Source organism: Trachurus trachurus (genome assembly GCF_905171665.1).
Source record: "Trachurus trachurus genome assembly, chromosome: 5".
Classification (NCBI taxonomy): domain Eukaryota; kingdom Metazoa; phylum Chordata; class Actinopteri; order Carangiformes; family Carangidae; genus Trachurus; species Trachurus trachurus.
The window spans coordinates 7,077,051-7,090,934 of record NC_139896.1 but is presented as its reverse complement, the minus strand read 5'-3'; the positions used below and the strand labels follow the sequence as shown (position 1 = coordinate 7,090,934).

Here is a 13,884-nt window from a genome sequence, read left to right as displayed (position 1 = left end):
CAGACTTTTTTTCTAAATACTCTCTCTGTGTTTGTAGACTTAGACCGGACCACCGTGCAGTCTGTGGGAATAAAATAATGAGTTGTAATAGGCTAGTGAAATCTCTGTGATTCACGTCAGGGTCAAAATGCAAAACCCCGCCACAAAGACAAAGCACTAAACGGATTTGAGTGAGGGGATTGATGGAAAAGGGGGGAAAAAAAAAAAGATTTTGGTTTAGGTTGGAGTTTCAAAAAAAAAAAAAAAAAAGGTGGGGTGGGGGGGTTCAGCACTTATGTTAATCCACTCACATGTTGCTGAGAGGGAGACAGGATAGGACGGCAGCAGCAGCAGCAGCAGCAGCAGCAGAGACTTCGCTGGATGTCACAGCCTCTCAACACACACAGCAGCTCTGGCCACACATGGAAAAGTCAGGGACAGATTTGCAAAAGGCAAAGAGAGAAAAATGCGGTGGAGCAGCAAGCAGGTAGGGAGACAGAGGAAGGAGGGAGGAGGAGGAGGAGGAGGAGGAGGAGAGGAGGAGATAAGAGACGTTTGACATGTTTCACGATAGGACAGACAGGAGTGATGCAGATAGTCTGAGTCAGACAGGGACAGATAAAGCTGAAGTGACATTTTACCCGATTCCAAAGATGCCTGTGCGCGTCCTTATCTTTAATAGTGTGTGTGTGTGTGTGTGTGTGTGAGAGCTTGTGCAATACAACCATTATGTACTAGTGTGTGTGTGTGTGTGTGTTGCTTTATGGTATTTGAGACCATAAATCTACAGTTTGTATGCACTGATAACCGTGTGGGTCAACTCGATGTATTGACAGTTTACTCCGTGTGCATACATGTGTGTGTGTGTGTGTGGGTGGGTGTTTGTGTGGAATGGTGTTTATGAAATCTCAGTGTTTAGACTTGTCAGTCTCTTTCCCTTTCATGGTGTAGATAAGACGAGCCAGTCTGTCCATCAGGCCCACCGTGTCTGTCATCCACTGCTATAGGCCACATGGGTCAAATACTTATGACTGGATACTTGTCCCTTTGCCTTCTGAGGCCCAGACAACTGTCAGACAATCATGTGCATTTATCCAAAGTGTCAACATTTGCTGTAAATATTAATACTAAAAAAAAGTGGGAATAACATGTAGTTATTGAAAAGTTTCTGCCTTGTTTGATATAATCTTGCCGGGGGGTTTGGAGGGCACAGGAGTTGAATCCCTTCCCTCTGTAGTAATGCGTTGCAGTCCCGCTCTCTGCTGAGCTTTTACTCTTTGATGTGAAGGAATGAGGCCAGCCCACTGCTCTTTGTAGCCACACCAGAGGAATTACCGTGGCTTTACCCCTGTAGGCAGCACCACTGACTTATATTAATGCTGCCATGCTCCGGTCTCATCACTGGGTTAAAGGGACAGAGATAAGTGAGTGAGTGTGTGTACGTCTGGTCTGAATACTCAATGTGTGGTTATGTTACGTTATGTTAGATGTCAGTGAGCCAGTGAAATGTAATGCTGAGGTTTTTTTTTTTGCCTTGTGGGTGAATGTTTTTCATAATCTTAATTACTTTATTGATCCCTGAGGGAAAAATCCTTTGTTACAGAGCTCCCATTAAAAAAAGGAAAAATATGAAATGTAACATGTATAAGAGTTGGGAAAAACAAAGATAAGGGATTATATAAAGAATATAGATAGCAAAATAAACATATTTGCATATTTAACATATTTACATGGTGTCTACACATTATACATAGTGCGGGTGACTCTCTTGTAATGTGTAGAGATCAACAGTTTGATGGCAACAGGCAGGAATTACTTCACATGTCGCTCTGTGGATGAATGAGTGTGAGCTCCTATTTTATACGTTAAAATGTAGATGAAAGTCTGACTTCGATAAATTAATGGTTTACTTTCCCAGTTTAAGTTTGTTTTTGCTGAGTCATAGTAAAACCCCTGTACTATTTGTGAATTTGTCGGTACAAAGTCTGGCAGTCTGTCAAGGTCAAGGTCACATTTATTTATAGAGCACCTTATAACAACCTAGGTTGACCAAAGTGCTTTACATAAAATAAATAAATAACAATAAAATACAATAGTACATTTCAAAAGACAATTTCGGCAATGACACATACATTCAGAAAAACCAAGCATCTTCGTCTCACACAGATCCAAAAGCCTGGGAGAAAAAATGGGTTTTGAGAGAGGACTGTGTATAAAAATAATGAAATAAAACCTCAATGGATCATTTTTATTGTGAATTATTAATGGAATAGGAAATTGATCAGGTGTTTTTCCCTGTCCATCTTCCACACAGGTACAGACCCACCTGGAGAATCCTACAGACTACCACATCCGTCAGTCTCGGAGGCAACAGGTGAAAGAATACCTGTCTACCACCTTCGCCACAAAACAGGTACCAGTCTAAACCCGCAGCTCCATGAATATATGATCTGTCCTGTCTACTTTATTATCATTATGTCTTTATCATCATCCTCATCATCTTCTTTCTCTCCCTCTCTGTGTGTGATCAGACGGTCCAAGCAGTAGCAGGGCTGGTTCCACCCTCTCCTCCCGCAAACATGGGACCCACGGGGGGGTCGGCGTCTGCGCCCCCACCCCTCCAGTCTCCACACATGCGCACCGAGCAGCTCATGTCTGGCAACAGCGCACCCAACAGCCCCATGGCCATGCTCAACATCGGCTCCAGCCACGAAAATGAGGTACAGTAGAGCAGGGGTTCTCAACTAGTCTCACTCTGGGACCAACATTTTCCCATGGTCGTTAAGTCGCGACGCACTTTTTTAGAATTCAAACCAATTTTTTTTTTTTTACGCTTTTAAAAACTCATTGTGCTCTTTATTGAGCAAAGTGCATTTCAGGGCACATGAATGAAACCAAGGAGGACCATGACAACTGCATGTACGGAAGTGAATAAAAAAAATATCAAACTGCACAAAATGGAGACCAACAAAATGATATATTTGACTTCTAATGCATCTCTGCATTCAGAGCATGTTCACAAAAGTGAATAAATATCAAATTGCACAAAATAAAGACCCACAAAACAAAACAAGATTCACTGCATTCAGGCCACATTAATAAGAAACTGATATCTTTGCATTCAGAGCAAATAATAAGAAACTGAGGAGGAGCATTACAACTGCATGTGTTCACGTGACCCGTGCCTTTCAATATAAGTTATTTTTCAAAATAAAATAAATGTCCAACATCAGATGTGCATTAAATATTATTTACTTTTTTGACCAGCTGTCCGCGACCCATCTAGAACGGGTCCGTGACCCACTTTTGGGTCCCGACCCACCAGTTGAGAACCACTGCAGTAGAGTACATGTACAGCACAGACGCCTGCAAGTCTGAGTGGACGGTGGCATAAACGTACAAATGCTGCTCATGTTATAAAGTGTTTCATTTTACAGGGAACAGATTGAACAAGTATCCCCCCCTAGAATATGACTTAATTACACACCAATATAAAATTATGATGGATTGAATATTACCTCCAAAGTAACATTATCTCTGCATTTTTTTTATGGAAGCATCATAATGATTTAAATGGGCTTTCTTAGGCTGCAGCAGCGTTTGTAAAAGCACTGGTGTTAATGTGTTGTGAGTACAGTAGGCGTGTGCGTGGACCGATGTGTTGACTAACTGGCAATAACTGACACTGGCTATCATTGGAATTTAAACACTCCATTATGGCCTTGCAACAGTAATTACAGCTTAACAAGTGACAGAGAGATCCTGCAGGATTCGAGGCCCTTTGAACCTGGTAGACTTTGACCAGCTCCCCCTCCTCCAGAGCTCGACCATGGCTCCTCTCGCTGCCTCGGAGAAATTTGTTTTTAGAAGTCTCCATGACATAAAAAGTCATCTTTTCTCTTGAACGTCTGCACCTGCAGGCTACTTCCTGTGGACGCCTACAGGTTTCATATGCTTAAATTTAAAAAAAAGAAAGAAAAGAAAGCATGAGCAGTGGAGGTATTTGTCAGTGTGGAGTCTGGAGGTGCTGTGTCTGTTTTTAAAGTATAAGACGTTATGATTCATGAAGCTTTTTTAAAGACCACATAGGTAAAACGGCCCTGCTTCTGTCTTTGTCCCCAGATGGAGGAGGTTATTGACGACATCATCAGCATGCAGTCCAATTACGATGATATTCAGGCGTACATCGACCCTGTGCAGATGCCCAACACAGTGAGTATGGTGCCAAAAACAAGAGGAGGCAAAAATACAGCATGAGGTGCACTTTTAAGGAACACTTCAGTTTTTATTGTCTTTTATATGACGGATGTACTTTGTATCCAGCTACGCAACTTTTCAGTCGTATAGTTTAGTTTAATTTTCACCTTTCACCTAAGGAAAGTGGGTAGTTATCGGTACATTTTCCTTGAAAGAGCACTGTAAAAAGAAACAAATTTCAAGTATTTTTGGAGTTATTCATTTTTTCACAAACATTTTCTACAAAATTTGTGAATTGAACTGATTGATAACAATCTACTAAGAGATATTTAATTTGTTTTATGAAAAATTGTATTTTGTAACACTTGGTTTTAGGGCATCTAAATAAACATTTTATTCTTTGTGCTATTGTAGTGTTCAAAGTATAATTCATTAGGGACCACATCACAGCTCTTAATGTAATATATGTTATATATATATATGCATTTATGCATTTTATCTGGGTTTGCAAGACTATACAACATAAATGCACCTTGCTGTGCAACAGCAACTTTTCCGAATGTTGCATCGTCTGAATTTGTATTTCTCTGAACTCCTCATCAACTTTAGGGATTATGTGGTGCATGGTTGGCTCTAAATGAGTCATAGGTTTGGGTATGCCGAGTTATCAGTGTTCAGACTTTTACTTTTCAGCTAGTTCTATAAGCTTCTGCCTCTTTGTCGTCTTTATATCAGAGAGAAAATTGGCGTCATTTTGCTATAAATTTCATTTCTTAGTTGTCTCCCGTTGACTGTCCCCATTGGAGGTTATGTCTAACCCATGCACCCATAAACACAAACACATACACACGTGCAAAACTGTATAATTAACTTAAACCCTAAACATTCCATCCCTAAACCATGTTGGACATAGTTAGACACTGCAGGGAAGACTGTACAGCGCTTTGTGTTTGAGCGAACAACTCAGAAAATTAACAATTAAACTGCCAGCAGTTAGAGTTCAACTTGTTTACAAGACATTCAGGGAGAGGGAGAGAGGGAGAGAGGGAGGTGGAGGAGGAGAAGGAGTGGAGGAGGAGGAGGAGGAGGGGGGGAGGAGGATAAGAAGGGAGGAGGGAAAGGGGGATGAGGGCAATTTGTGCAAGGGGAAAACAGGCTGAAAGTCCAGTTAGGGGAAAGTTCATTCGTGTTTGGTGGGGAGCAGAGGTAGAAGACAGACGGCATCGGTGTGGCTGAGGTCATTCTCCAGGGACTGGGGCGACAGTGGCAGAAAGAGTGCGCGAGAGAGAGACAGAGAGAGAGAGAGAGCTGTGAGAGCCAGAGAGTGAAGAAGAAGAAGAAGAGGAAGAAGAAGGAAGAGCAAAGACCAAGCAAAGGAAAGGAAAGGAGTAGAGGATGAAGGAGATGAATAAGACGTATGCCATTGTGGAGGTTATCGAAGGAGAGCAGATTCAGCTGGTAAGATGACGACTAAGTGCGGCCGTTTGTTTAAAAAAGAAAGAAAGATTAAACTACAGTAACTGTGAGGTTTGGTCGGAGTGGTAGGAGTTGGCTTTCATTCACAGTTTGGGGCTGATGCAGTCAGTGGCAGCTCTAACTCCCAGCCTCGGGTCTCTGATTATCAGATGAGCCAGGGCCGGAGCAGAGGGGTGGACGGGCCGAGGGATGGTTTCTGCTTTTTCTTCTTCTTTTTTTTTCTCATGTTTGTGTGGACTGGTGTGGACCAGGATTGTTCGGTGGGTTTAAGGTGATGTTGGTCCAAGCTCATTGTGTGGTCTGACACACACACTTCACAGCTATCTCTAAACGTGTGTGTGTTAGAAAGAGAGAGAGAGAGAGGGAAGGGGAACCCGAACAGTCTCCTGCAGCTGTATCTGATAATATGTCCTCTGTGGTTGATTGGTTTAATCAGTGTGAGTGTGCCCACATGCATGTGTTTCTATGTGTGTGTGTGTGCATGTGAAACATCAGACTGATTAGATTAGGTGATTGATCAACCCTGAGGATGATCAGTGTGTGTGTGTCTGTCTGTGTGTGTGTGTGTGTGTGGGGAGCGAGTTACAATAGATTAACTGAGACAGAAACCGAAGCTTCGTACAGTTTGATACTCAGCAGCAGCAGCAGCAGCAGCACTAGTGTTGTTTCGTGTTCAAACACACTCAGAAACAAAACTCACTCACTCGGGAGTCTTATTCCCGACTGACAGAGCAGTGAGTAAAACACTCACCTGCTAATCCTGATGCGGATTAAAGCAGCAAACTCCAAGGAATTCTTGGAATCTCAAAGTTTAGTAAAAGCCGGGAACACCAGTGAATACCAGGCACAAGTGAGCAGTTCCACCCTTAAAACTATGTGTGTAAATGTGTGTGTATTGATGGTTACAACAGACTGTATGAGTCCTTGTCTTGTTTGCTTGGTCAATTGAGTTAGACAGTCTAGTTAAAGGCAGCGTGCTCGGACAGGAAATGGAGGATGCTGGGAAATAGAGTTTATTTTTTGTTTTATAATGGAATGCATTGTTTTATATGGGATTCCTTTACTTATCTGGGTGCATATAATATTGGAAACAAGTTATATGAAGTCAACCACAGTTCCTGTTACCATGCAATGAAATGTCTCGATATCGGAAGAATCTGATAATCGGGAAGTTTTTCAAATATAATTTCTCTATTGTCAGATTTTTAACGGAGCATGCAATTTACAAACAGAAGGTCCGTGTGTGTGTGTGTGTGTGTGCGTAACGCTTATGTGTGTGCGAGCGCATTTGATCTCACAAGTCGCACAGTAGCCAGCAGATAACGTATCTTTTCCTCCGAGTTCTTTATCTTTCAGGCCTCATTAGCAGCGTCACATTTGCCCTCGCTGCAGGGAGTACCACACGGCTGGCAACGAGGCATAGGAAGAAAAAAAAAAAAGAAGTTCATCGCACTCATTAAAACGTACAATTAAAAGGAAATCATGTCTTTTTTAGGAGTCCATACAAAACTAAATCACGGCCATTACACAACGTCTAAAGTGCACGAGTAGCGAGACCTCTCCACAAGTTCAGAGAGGCTGGAGGAGGCAGAGGAGAGAATCGAGCCATAAAGGGAGATAAGATGGATAGTACGATAGTCAATCATTGCTGTGTGTTTGGCAGGCCCTTCTCAGGTGTGATATTATTGCATTATCTTCTGCTATCTGCTCTTTACAGCGCTCTAAACATGGACACTAACTTTATAAAGGCACTCAACAGGGTGTTTAAAGCTGTAAATGAGTCGTCCAAGACCCAGAGAGCGAGAGAAGCCATTTAATTTTTTACACCAGTTTGACCCAAGTTCATTCATTCATTCATTCAGACTTTGTTTAAAGCCGGATTCATTTTAAAAGTAAATGTCTTTCTAAATGTGCGTATTTGTTGTTGACATGTGTGTCTGTTGTTTGCATGTGTCCCCAGCTCCCTCTGTCCAGCAGTCATCTGGACGTGTACACAGGTCCCGGGATGAAGGGGCCAGGCTTAGCTATGACCAGTAACTCCTGTCCTGCCAACCTGACCATCAAACGAGAACTGTCAGGTGCGGAAGTCACAGTTTTCTTTTTGTTTTTACACACAATGTAGTAACTAACGACCATGAAGATGTTTGTGTATCTAAAACTTCTGCTTCCACTTCGTCTGGTTTTACAGTTAGTAAATTATGCAAACCGTATCAGCCGTAAGTTAATCGGCTTTTGTTTTTGCAAAGATACAGAGGCCCGTGCGCTGGCCAAGGAGAGACAGAAGAAAGACAACCACAATCTGAGTGAGTGCATTTTGCTCTTTGCACACGAACGCACACACACGAACACATGCACACACACATGCACACCATAATCTATAATCTGTCTCTTGCAAAAACAGTTTTATACATCTCTGCACTGATTTAGCTGACATAGGGCAACCTGTGGGTGGATGGTTAACCTGCTCGTTTCTGCTGTTCTGGCACTTAAGTGTAATTGCCTGTGACTGCTTGTGAGTGTGTGTGTGAGAGTGTGTGTGTGTGCGCTTGAACATTTGTCCCTTTTTGCCCTTTACTGTAGATTTGTGAATCCCCCCCCTGTTCTGTACTTGAGTCATATGCACCACATTACACTGTCACTGTTTGTGTTAATTCTGTTTGTCCGTACCACAGATTGTCCCACACAAAGTTATCCATCTGCCTCGTTTCATGCCTCATTATTGTAAAACTAATATATTTTCTTTTATCTTTTCCCTTTTCATCTCTCTCTCTCATGTCGTCTTTCCTCTTTAATAGTTGAAAGGAGGAGGCGATTCAACATCAACGATCGAATCAAAGAGCTGGGCACCATGATCCCCAAAACCAACGACCTGTGAGTTGCTTTGCCGAGCTCTGTTTTCGCAGCACAGATGAAACTGTCGATTGAAACCGGTAACTGTCAGTCACTTACATGTGGAAATTGCCTGTGTACCTTACTGTGTGCTTAGAGATGTGCGCTGGAACAAAGGCACTATATTGCGAGCATCGGTCGACTACATCAAACGGATGCAGAAGGACGTGCAGAGGACCAGGGAGGTGGAGAACAACTTCAAAAGGATGGAGATGGCCAACAAGCAGCTGATGCTACGCATACAGGTATTACACACACACACACACACACACACACACACACACACACACACACACACACACACACACACACACACACACACACACACACACACACACATGTAGAGACACAGAAACGCAGCAAATACACCCTCAATGTACGACAGAGTGGCAGTTCTAGATAGATAGTCTGTAATGTCCGTACCTCCTTGCACTTTAAAACTGCTTTTATCTTTTGTTTGTCTACCAGCAAGCACTTTTAATCTGTTATTCTATCCAGCAACAGTAGTTTTTAAAGGGATAGTTCAACATTTTGGCAAATTGCCCCATTGCCATAATCCCTATAGTTTTAGGAGTAGGTTCGTTTTAATTGTCGGTGCAAGCTATTTTTAGAACGGCGGAGCAGAGCCGTGAGGAGGCTAATGGGATTTCTTTGTTTCCCTCATCAAACTCATCAAATACACAATCCAACAACTCCAAAACGCTCTGGTGGACAAGTTGTGACCTGCACATTCACCACGCTATGAGATAATAACAGAACGTTACCAGACAGAGTTGTTTTCGAGGTAAATTTTTTGGCAAGCAGTCTCTGCATTTGCCTCGAGAACAACTCTGTCTCGTATCGTTCTGTTATTATCTCATAGCGTGGTGAATGTGCAGGTCACAACTTGTCCACAAGCGCGTTTTGGAGTTGTTGGATTGTGTATTTGATAAGTTTGATGAGGGAAACCAAGAAATCCCATTAGCCTCCGTAGCGTAGCTCTGAGCAGCTCGCGGCTCTGCTCTGCCGTTCTAAAAATAGCTTGCAACGGCAATTAAAGGTAACGAACCTACTGCTAAAACTATAGGAAATATGGCAATGGGCCAATTTGCCAAAATGTTGAACTATCCCTTTTAGTATCTTTATGAATTATGTATTTTACTTTTTGTACAATTTTATATAGCTTTGATATATATATTTATTTAGTACTCAATGTCCTGTTTCTCTTTTATGCTGCTGTTACAAATGAATTTCCCCTTGCGTAGAGATAAAGTATAACCTGTAATCTAACCTAACACACTGATGATGATGATGTTGCCCTCTTCACACCGTCTACAGGAGTTGGAGATGCAGGCTCAGATTCACGGCCTCCCCAGCAACTCCCCCTCTGGCCTGAACCAGGGTGACCTGATGGGTTCTTACATCAAACAAGAGACCAGCCCAGAGGAGAAGCTCTCTCACCCCCAGGTACAAGCCCACCACCACCAGCAGCAGCAGCACCCCCAGCAGCACCTACAGCAGCCCCAGGCCCACCCCAATGCCCACCAGCACCACTTCCTCCCGCAAAACCACCTCCAACCTCAGGGCCAGGTTCAGCCTCAGCCCCGGCAGCTGCCGCCGCTGCCGCAGCACCTGCAGCCGCAGCCTCCCATCCAGTACCCCGCGGTGGGCAGCTCTCAGCCCTTTGACTATGGCCAGTCGCTGGACTTGTGCGATGGGATCCCCAGCTTCTCAGACAGCATGTCGGGGCTGGCCGACCTCGGAGGACTGGACGTCCAGGGCAGGAGAGGCGAGCTGAGCTTCCTGATGATGGACGAGCCCTTGTCCCCGATGGGCGGAGACCCGCTGCTCTCCGCGATGTCCCCCGAAGCCTCGGTCGACTCCAGCCGCAGATCCAGCTTCAGCATAGAGGACGGAGACATACTGTAGACGAACACACATGCGAGTTCATCATACATACGAGCACACACACACACATGCGCACATACAGAGGTTTCACTTCACAGAGGGTGCAGGCAACAGGCAACAACTCTCAACACATGTACAGCACACTCATCACATCAGCACAAACTCACAAACTACTATGCACAAAACACAATTTGAACCCACACACACACACCAACGACACTCATTTGTGGTACAACTATCTGTTAACGGTACAAGCAATAGACGGTGTGCAGCTCTCGCACGGTACAAAAAAACATTGCACACACAAACGCAGCAGCAGTGTGTGTGTGTGTGAGAGAAGATAACCTGAGCAGTTTGAAACTTTGCCCAGCAGACTGAGCGTTTATATGGGGGCGAACCAACACTGCCAGGTCAGGAGTTATATAGCTCACTTGGCCTTGTTTCCATAAAGGTGGCTCTGAATGTTAATTGAACAAGGGACAAAAAACCAGCAGTTAATTAGATTGAAGTTATCAGATACAAGGACAACCGAGCTCATTGTCTCACCCGATAGAGGACAAGTTATTTTCCCCTTTACATCAGCCCTCTTTTAGTAACCATAAATGATTGAATGAACGATAGTGCATAAAATGGAAGTAGCTTTATGGTCCTGCATGCATAATTTATCTTAAAGGGGGGGTGGGGGGGGTGGGGGTTCAGTCCATTCGCATTGTTCTGCTCCTCAGTCTGTTATTCCACCGTTTTTCTTTTTTACCCTAAAGCTCGAGCTGTTTGGAGTCTGACAAAAGATCAGTTTTCATTTACTGCATCTGTCTCTATTTCAGTGGTGTCCCCCCCCTCACACTCACTCACACGCTCATGCACGCACACACAGACACACACACTGCTGTCCCTTCGTTTCTACACCTTTAACATTTTACAGTGGTGACATTTAACCACAGGGACTGTAAAGTGTGTGTTGACTTTGGAAAGAGAGACAAGAAAGAAAGAAAACTATTTTAAAAAACTAAAAAAAACAAAACAAAACAGTGTCATCCAAATCTATGAGGTGTCAAAATACTCAGGTACTGTAACAGAATACACAAGGAGGATTGTTTTTAAGTAGAAGCAGATGTTAACCTGGACTGTGTCACGGCCGTAACCCCCCTATCAACGTGTCCTTTTGGTTATTGCAGCTGCTGCTCCTCAAAGGCGTCTTTTTATAGGTTAGAGGTCGTGTCCGGGAGGGGTAGAGAGGTGGGGGTGGGGTGGGGGGGTTTAGACTTAATATCAAGTTCAAGTTATGCCTGTAAATGCTTTAGTGTGTGCTTCTGTACCACATACAACCCTTATTAACGTAGGAGATAAACAGTTAATGTCTCTCTCACGCAGCGACTTTGAAGGGCTTAATGCCAGAGGCCCAGACGAAGGACAGGCGGGGGTTTTGTTCCTGCAGAGAGATAGTTCGTCCCAGGTGACAGTGGCAGCAGTAGTTATAGTCTTCACACACACACACACACACACATTGCATGCATTCGCGCTGTCATTCGGTTCACAGACAGACAGACAAAGCTTTAAATACTAGGGATGTCACGATTACAGATTTTCTAATCTATTCTAAATAATCACGGTATTACAGATATCACGATTATTATGCATTCATTAATTTCACAATAATAATTATGAGTAAAATCAAATATAGTTAAAATATACATCACTAATTATAAAATATTTTAAATATCTATTAAAATATGACCAATTATTAATCCGGCAGGGGGAAGTGTCATCGATACCAAATGTTTAAGTTAATTTTAATCTTTTTTTTTTTTTTTATTACAAATGACACTCTAGCATTTAAATTCCTACCAATTAGATGCTACGTTAGGTAAATGGACCCGTATCTGTGCATTTACCTTTACTTTGGCGCAACACGGTTTATACATTATCTTTTTTTTTTTTTTTTGGAAAGTGACTGTATTTAGGAATCTTTGAGATCAATTAATTGTGGCGTTTAATACCGCGATCAAATGTGAAAACCAGTAATTGTGACATCCCTATTTAATACGCAGATGCACGCCCACTAGACACATACACATACACACACATATATATGCATTAAAGAGCTTACACACATACATATGCATACATACATACATACATACATACATAGTGCAGTGTGCCTTGAGGCTGTTTTCAAATCAGCACATTAACAAGTCTCCTGTGGTTCAGCCAGTCTCTCCCCCTGATGAGTGGGGTGAAGCTGCAGAGGGAAACCAACCACAGGCCAGATGTTCCAGCTGCCACGTAAAGGGAATCTGTTCTCGCTCCGTGTGTGTGGCTGAGGGCAGGTACAGGTGGACGTGTCCCCGATCGAGTTGTATCTCTGTGGTGGGTGGACCTGGGGGGGGAGGGGAGGGCTTGGCTTTGATTTGATATAGCTTATGATCAGTACTGATAAAGGTAGGAGGAAAAAAAAAAAAAAAACTTTGATGGTGATTTTTTTTTTTTTTTTTTTTGATTAAAAGAAGTGTTTGTTTTTCTTTTATTATAGTTTGTTTGTTTATTTTATCTCCCAAAAAGCACTGGAAACTATATTATTGTATTGACTTTGTACATTACATTGAAGAATTATGAAATAAGATTTATTTCAGATATTTTATGCCACTAAGCCACTTAAATGTATTTTATTTGTATTTGTTGTTTTTAGTTTTATTTTTTAGTTTTATTCCAAAAAACTACCCTTTCAAGAAGTACACTGTAAAGACATTTATGCCACTAATGTTTGATTGGGGAAGGAGTTTGGAGCCATTTATGATATAAAACTTCCAGATTTCAAGTGACTTTGGAGAGATGAAGAGTTTCTGTACATTTATGATGCCATTTTTATATGATTGGGATTTTTTTAACATTGAAATTTGGAGCCAGAAATAGATGAGAGGTGATTCTTTCTTTTTTTCTTTTTTGATTAAAGTTAAATTACTCAGTTTATGAATGTACGGTTTACCAGTGGTTCTGGTCAGACTGGAGCAGGTTGGCTTTTTTTTTTTTTTTTTTTTTTTTTGCCACGCCTCCTATCTCCTTCCTGACTTTGGTTTCCTTGGAGACCAGAAAAACGACTGACTTCACATGAACTCTGAGCCGAGGAGTTGTGGTCGCCATGGCGTTGTATCACTGACTCTGCGCGTTCAGCCTCTGTCCTGTCTGCCAGAGTTGTGCCTTTTTCCCTTTTTTCAGCCAGAGTTTGACTATTGTACTGTCACCCAGCCAACACTCCAAAGAGCTGCTCAGGCCTCCTCTACTCTTCCACTAGAGGGCGCTCTACGGAGCAAACTACACAGGGAAAAGTGGTTCTGATTTTACTGAGAATATAAAAATGTTTTACCAGAAAACACTCACCGGCTTTCTGTGTTTTTTTCTTTTCCTTTCTCTTTTCTTTATTGATATAACTTAAATGTGTGCGTGTTTAGAGACAAATAT

The 13,884-nt window shown here is 42.5% G+C and overlaps 1 protein-coding gene across 3 annotated transcripts in view; it reads left to right on the top strand.

The window, feature by feature from the left end:
• tfeb (transcription factor EB) overlaps positions 1 to 11,454 on the top strand; it is a 31,573-nt gene extending 20,119 nt beyond the window's left edge. For all 3 annotated transcript variants that reach the window (XM_083972638.1, XM_083972637.1, XM_083972636.1), the window contains 8 exons: positions 2,294 to 2,392; positions 2,511 to 2,699; positions 4,102 to 4,191; positions 7,613 to 7,730; positions 7,905 to 7,955; positions 8,448 to 8,523; positions 8,639 to 8,786; positions 9,859 to 11,454. In XM_083972638.1, the coding sequence (XP_083828764.1) occupies positions 2,294 to 2,392; positions 2,511 to 2,699; positions 4,102 to 4,191; positions 7,613 to 7,730; positions 7,905 to 7,955; positions 8,448 to 8,523; positions 8,639 to 8,786; positions 9,859 to 10,449 (1,362 nt within the window). In that variant the 3' untranslated portion in view covers positions 10,450 to 11,454. The remainder of the gene's footprint in view (positions 1 to 2,293; positions 2,393 to 2,510; positions 2,700 to 4,101; positions 4,192 to 7,612; positions 7,731 to 7,904; positions 7,956 to 8,447; positions 8,524 to 8,638; positions 8,787 to 9,858) is intronic.
• Positions 11,455 to 13,884: the final 2,430 nt, after the last annotated feature.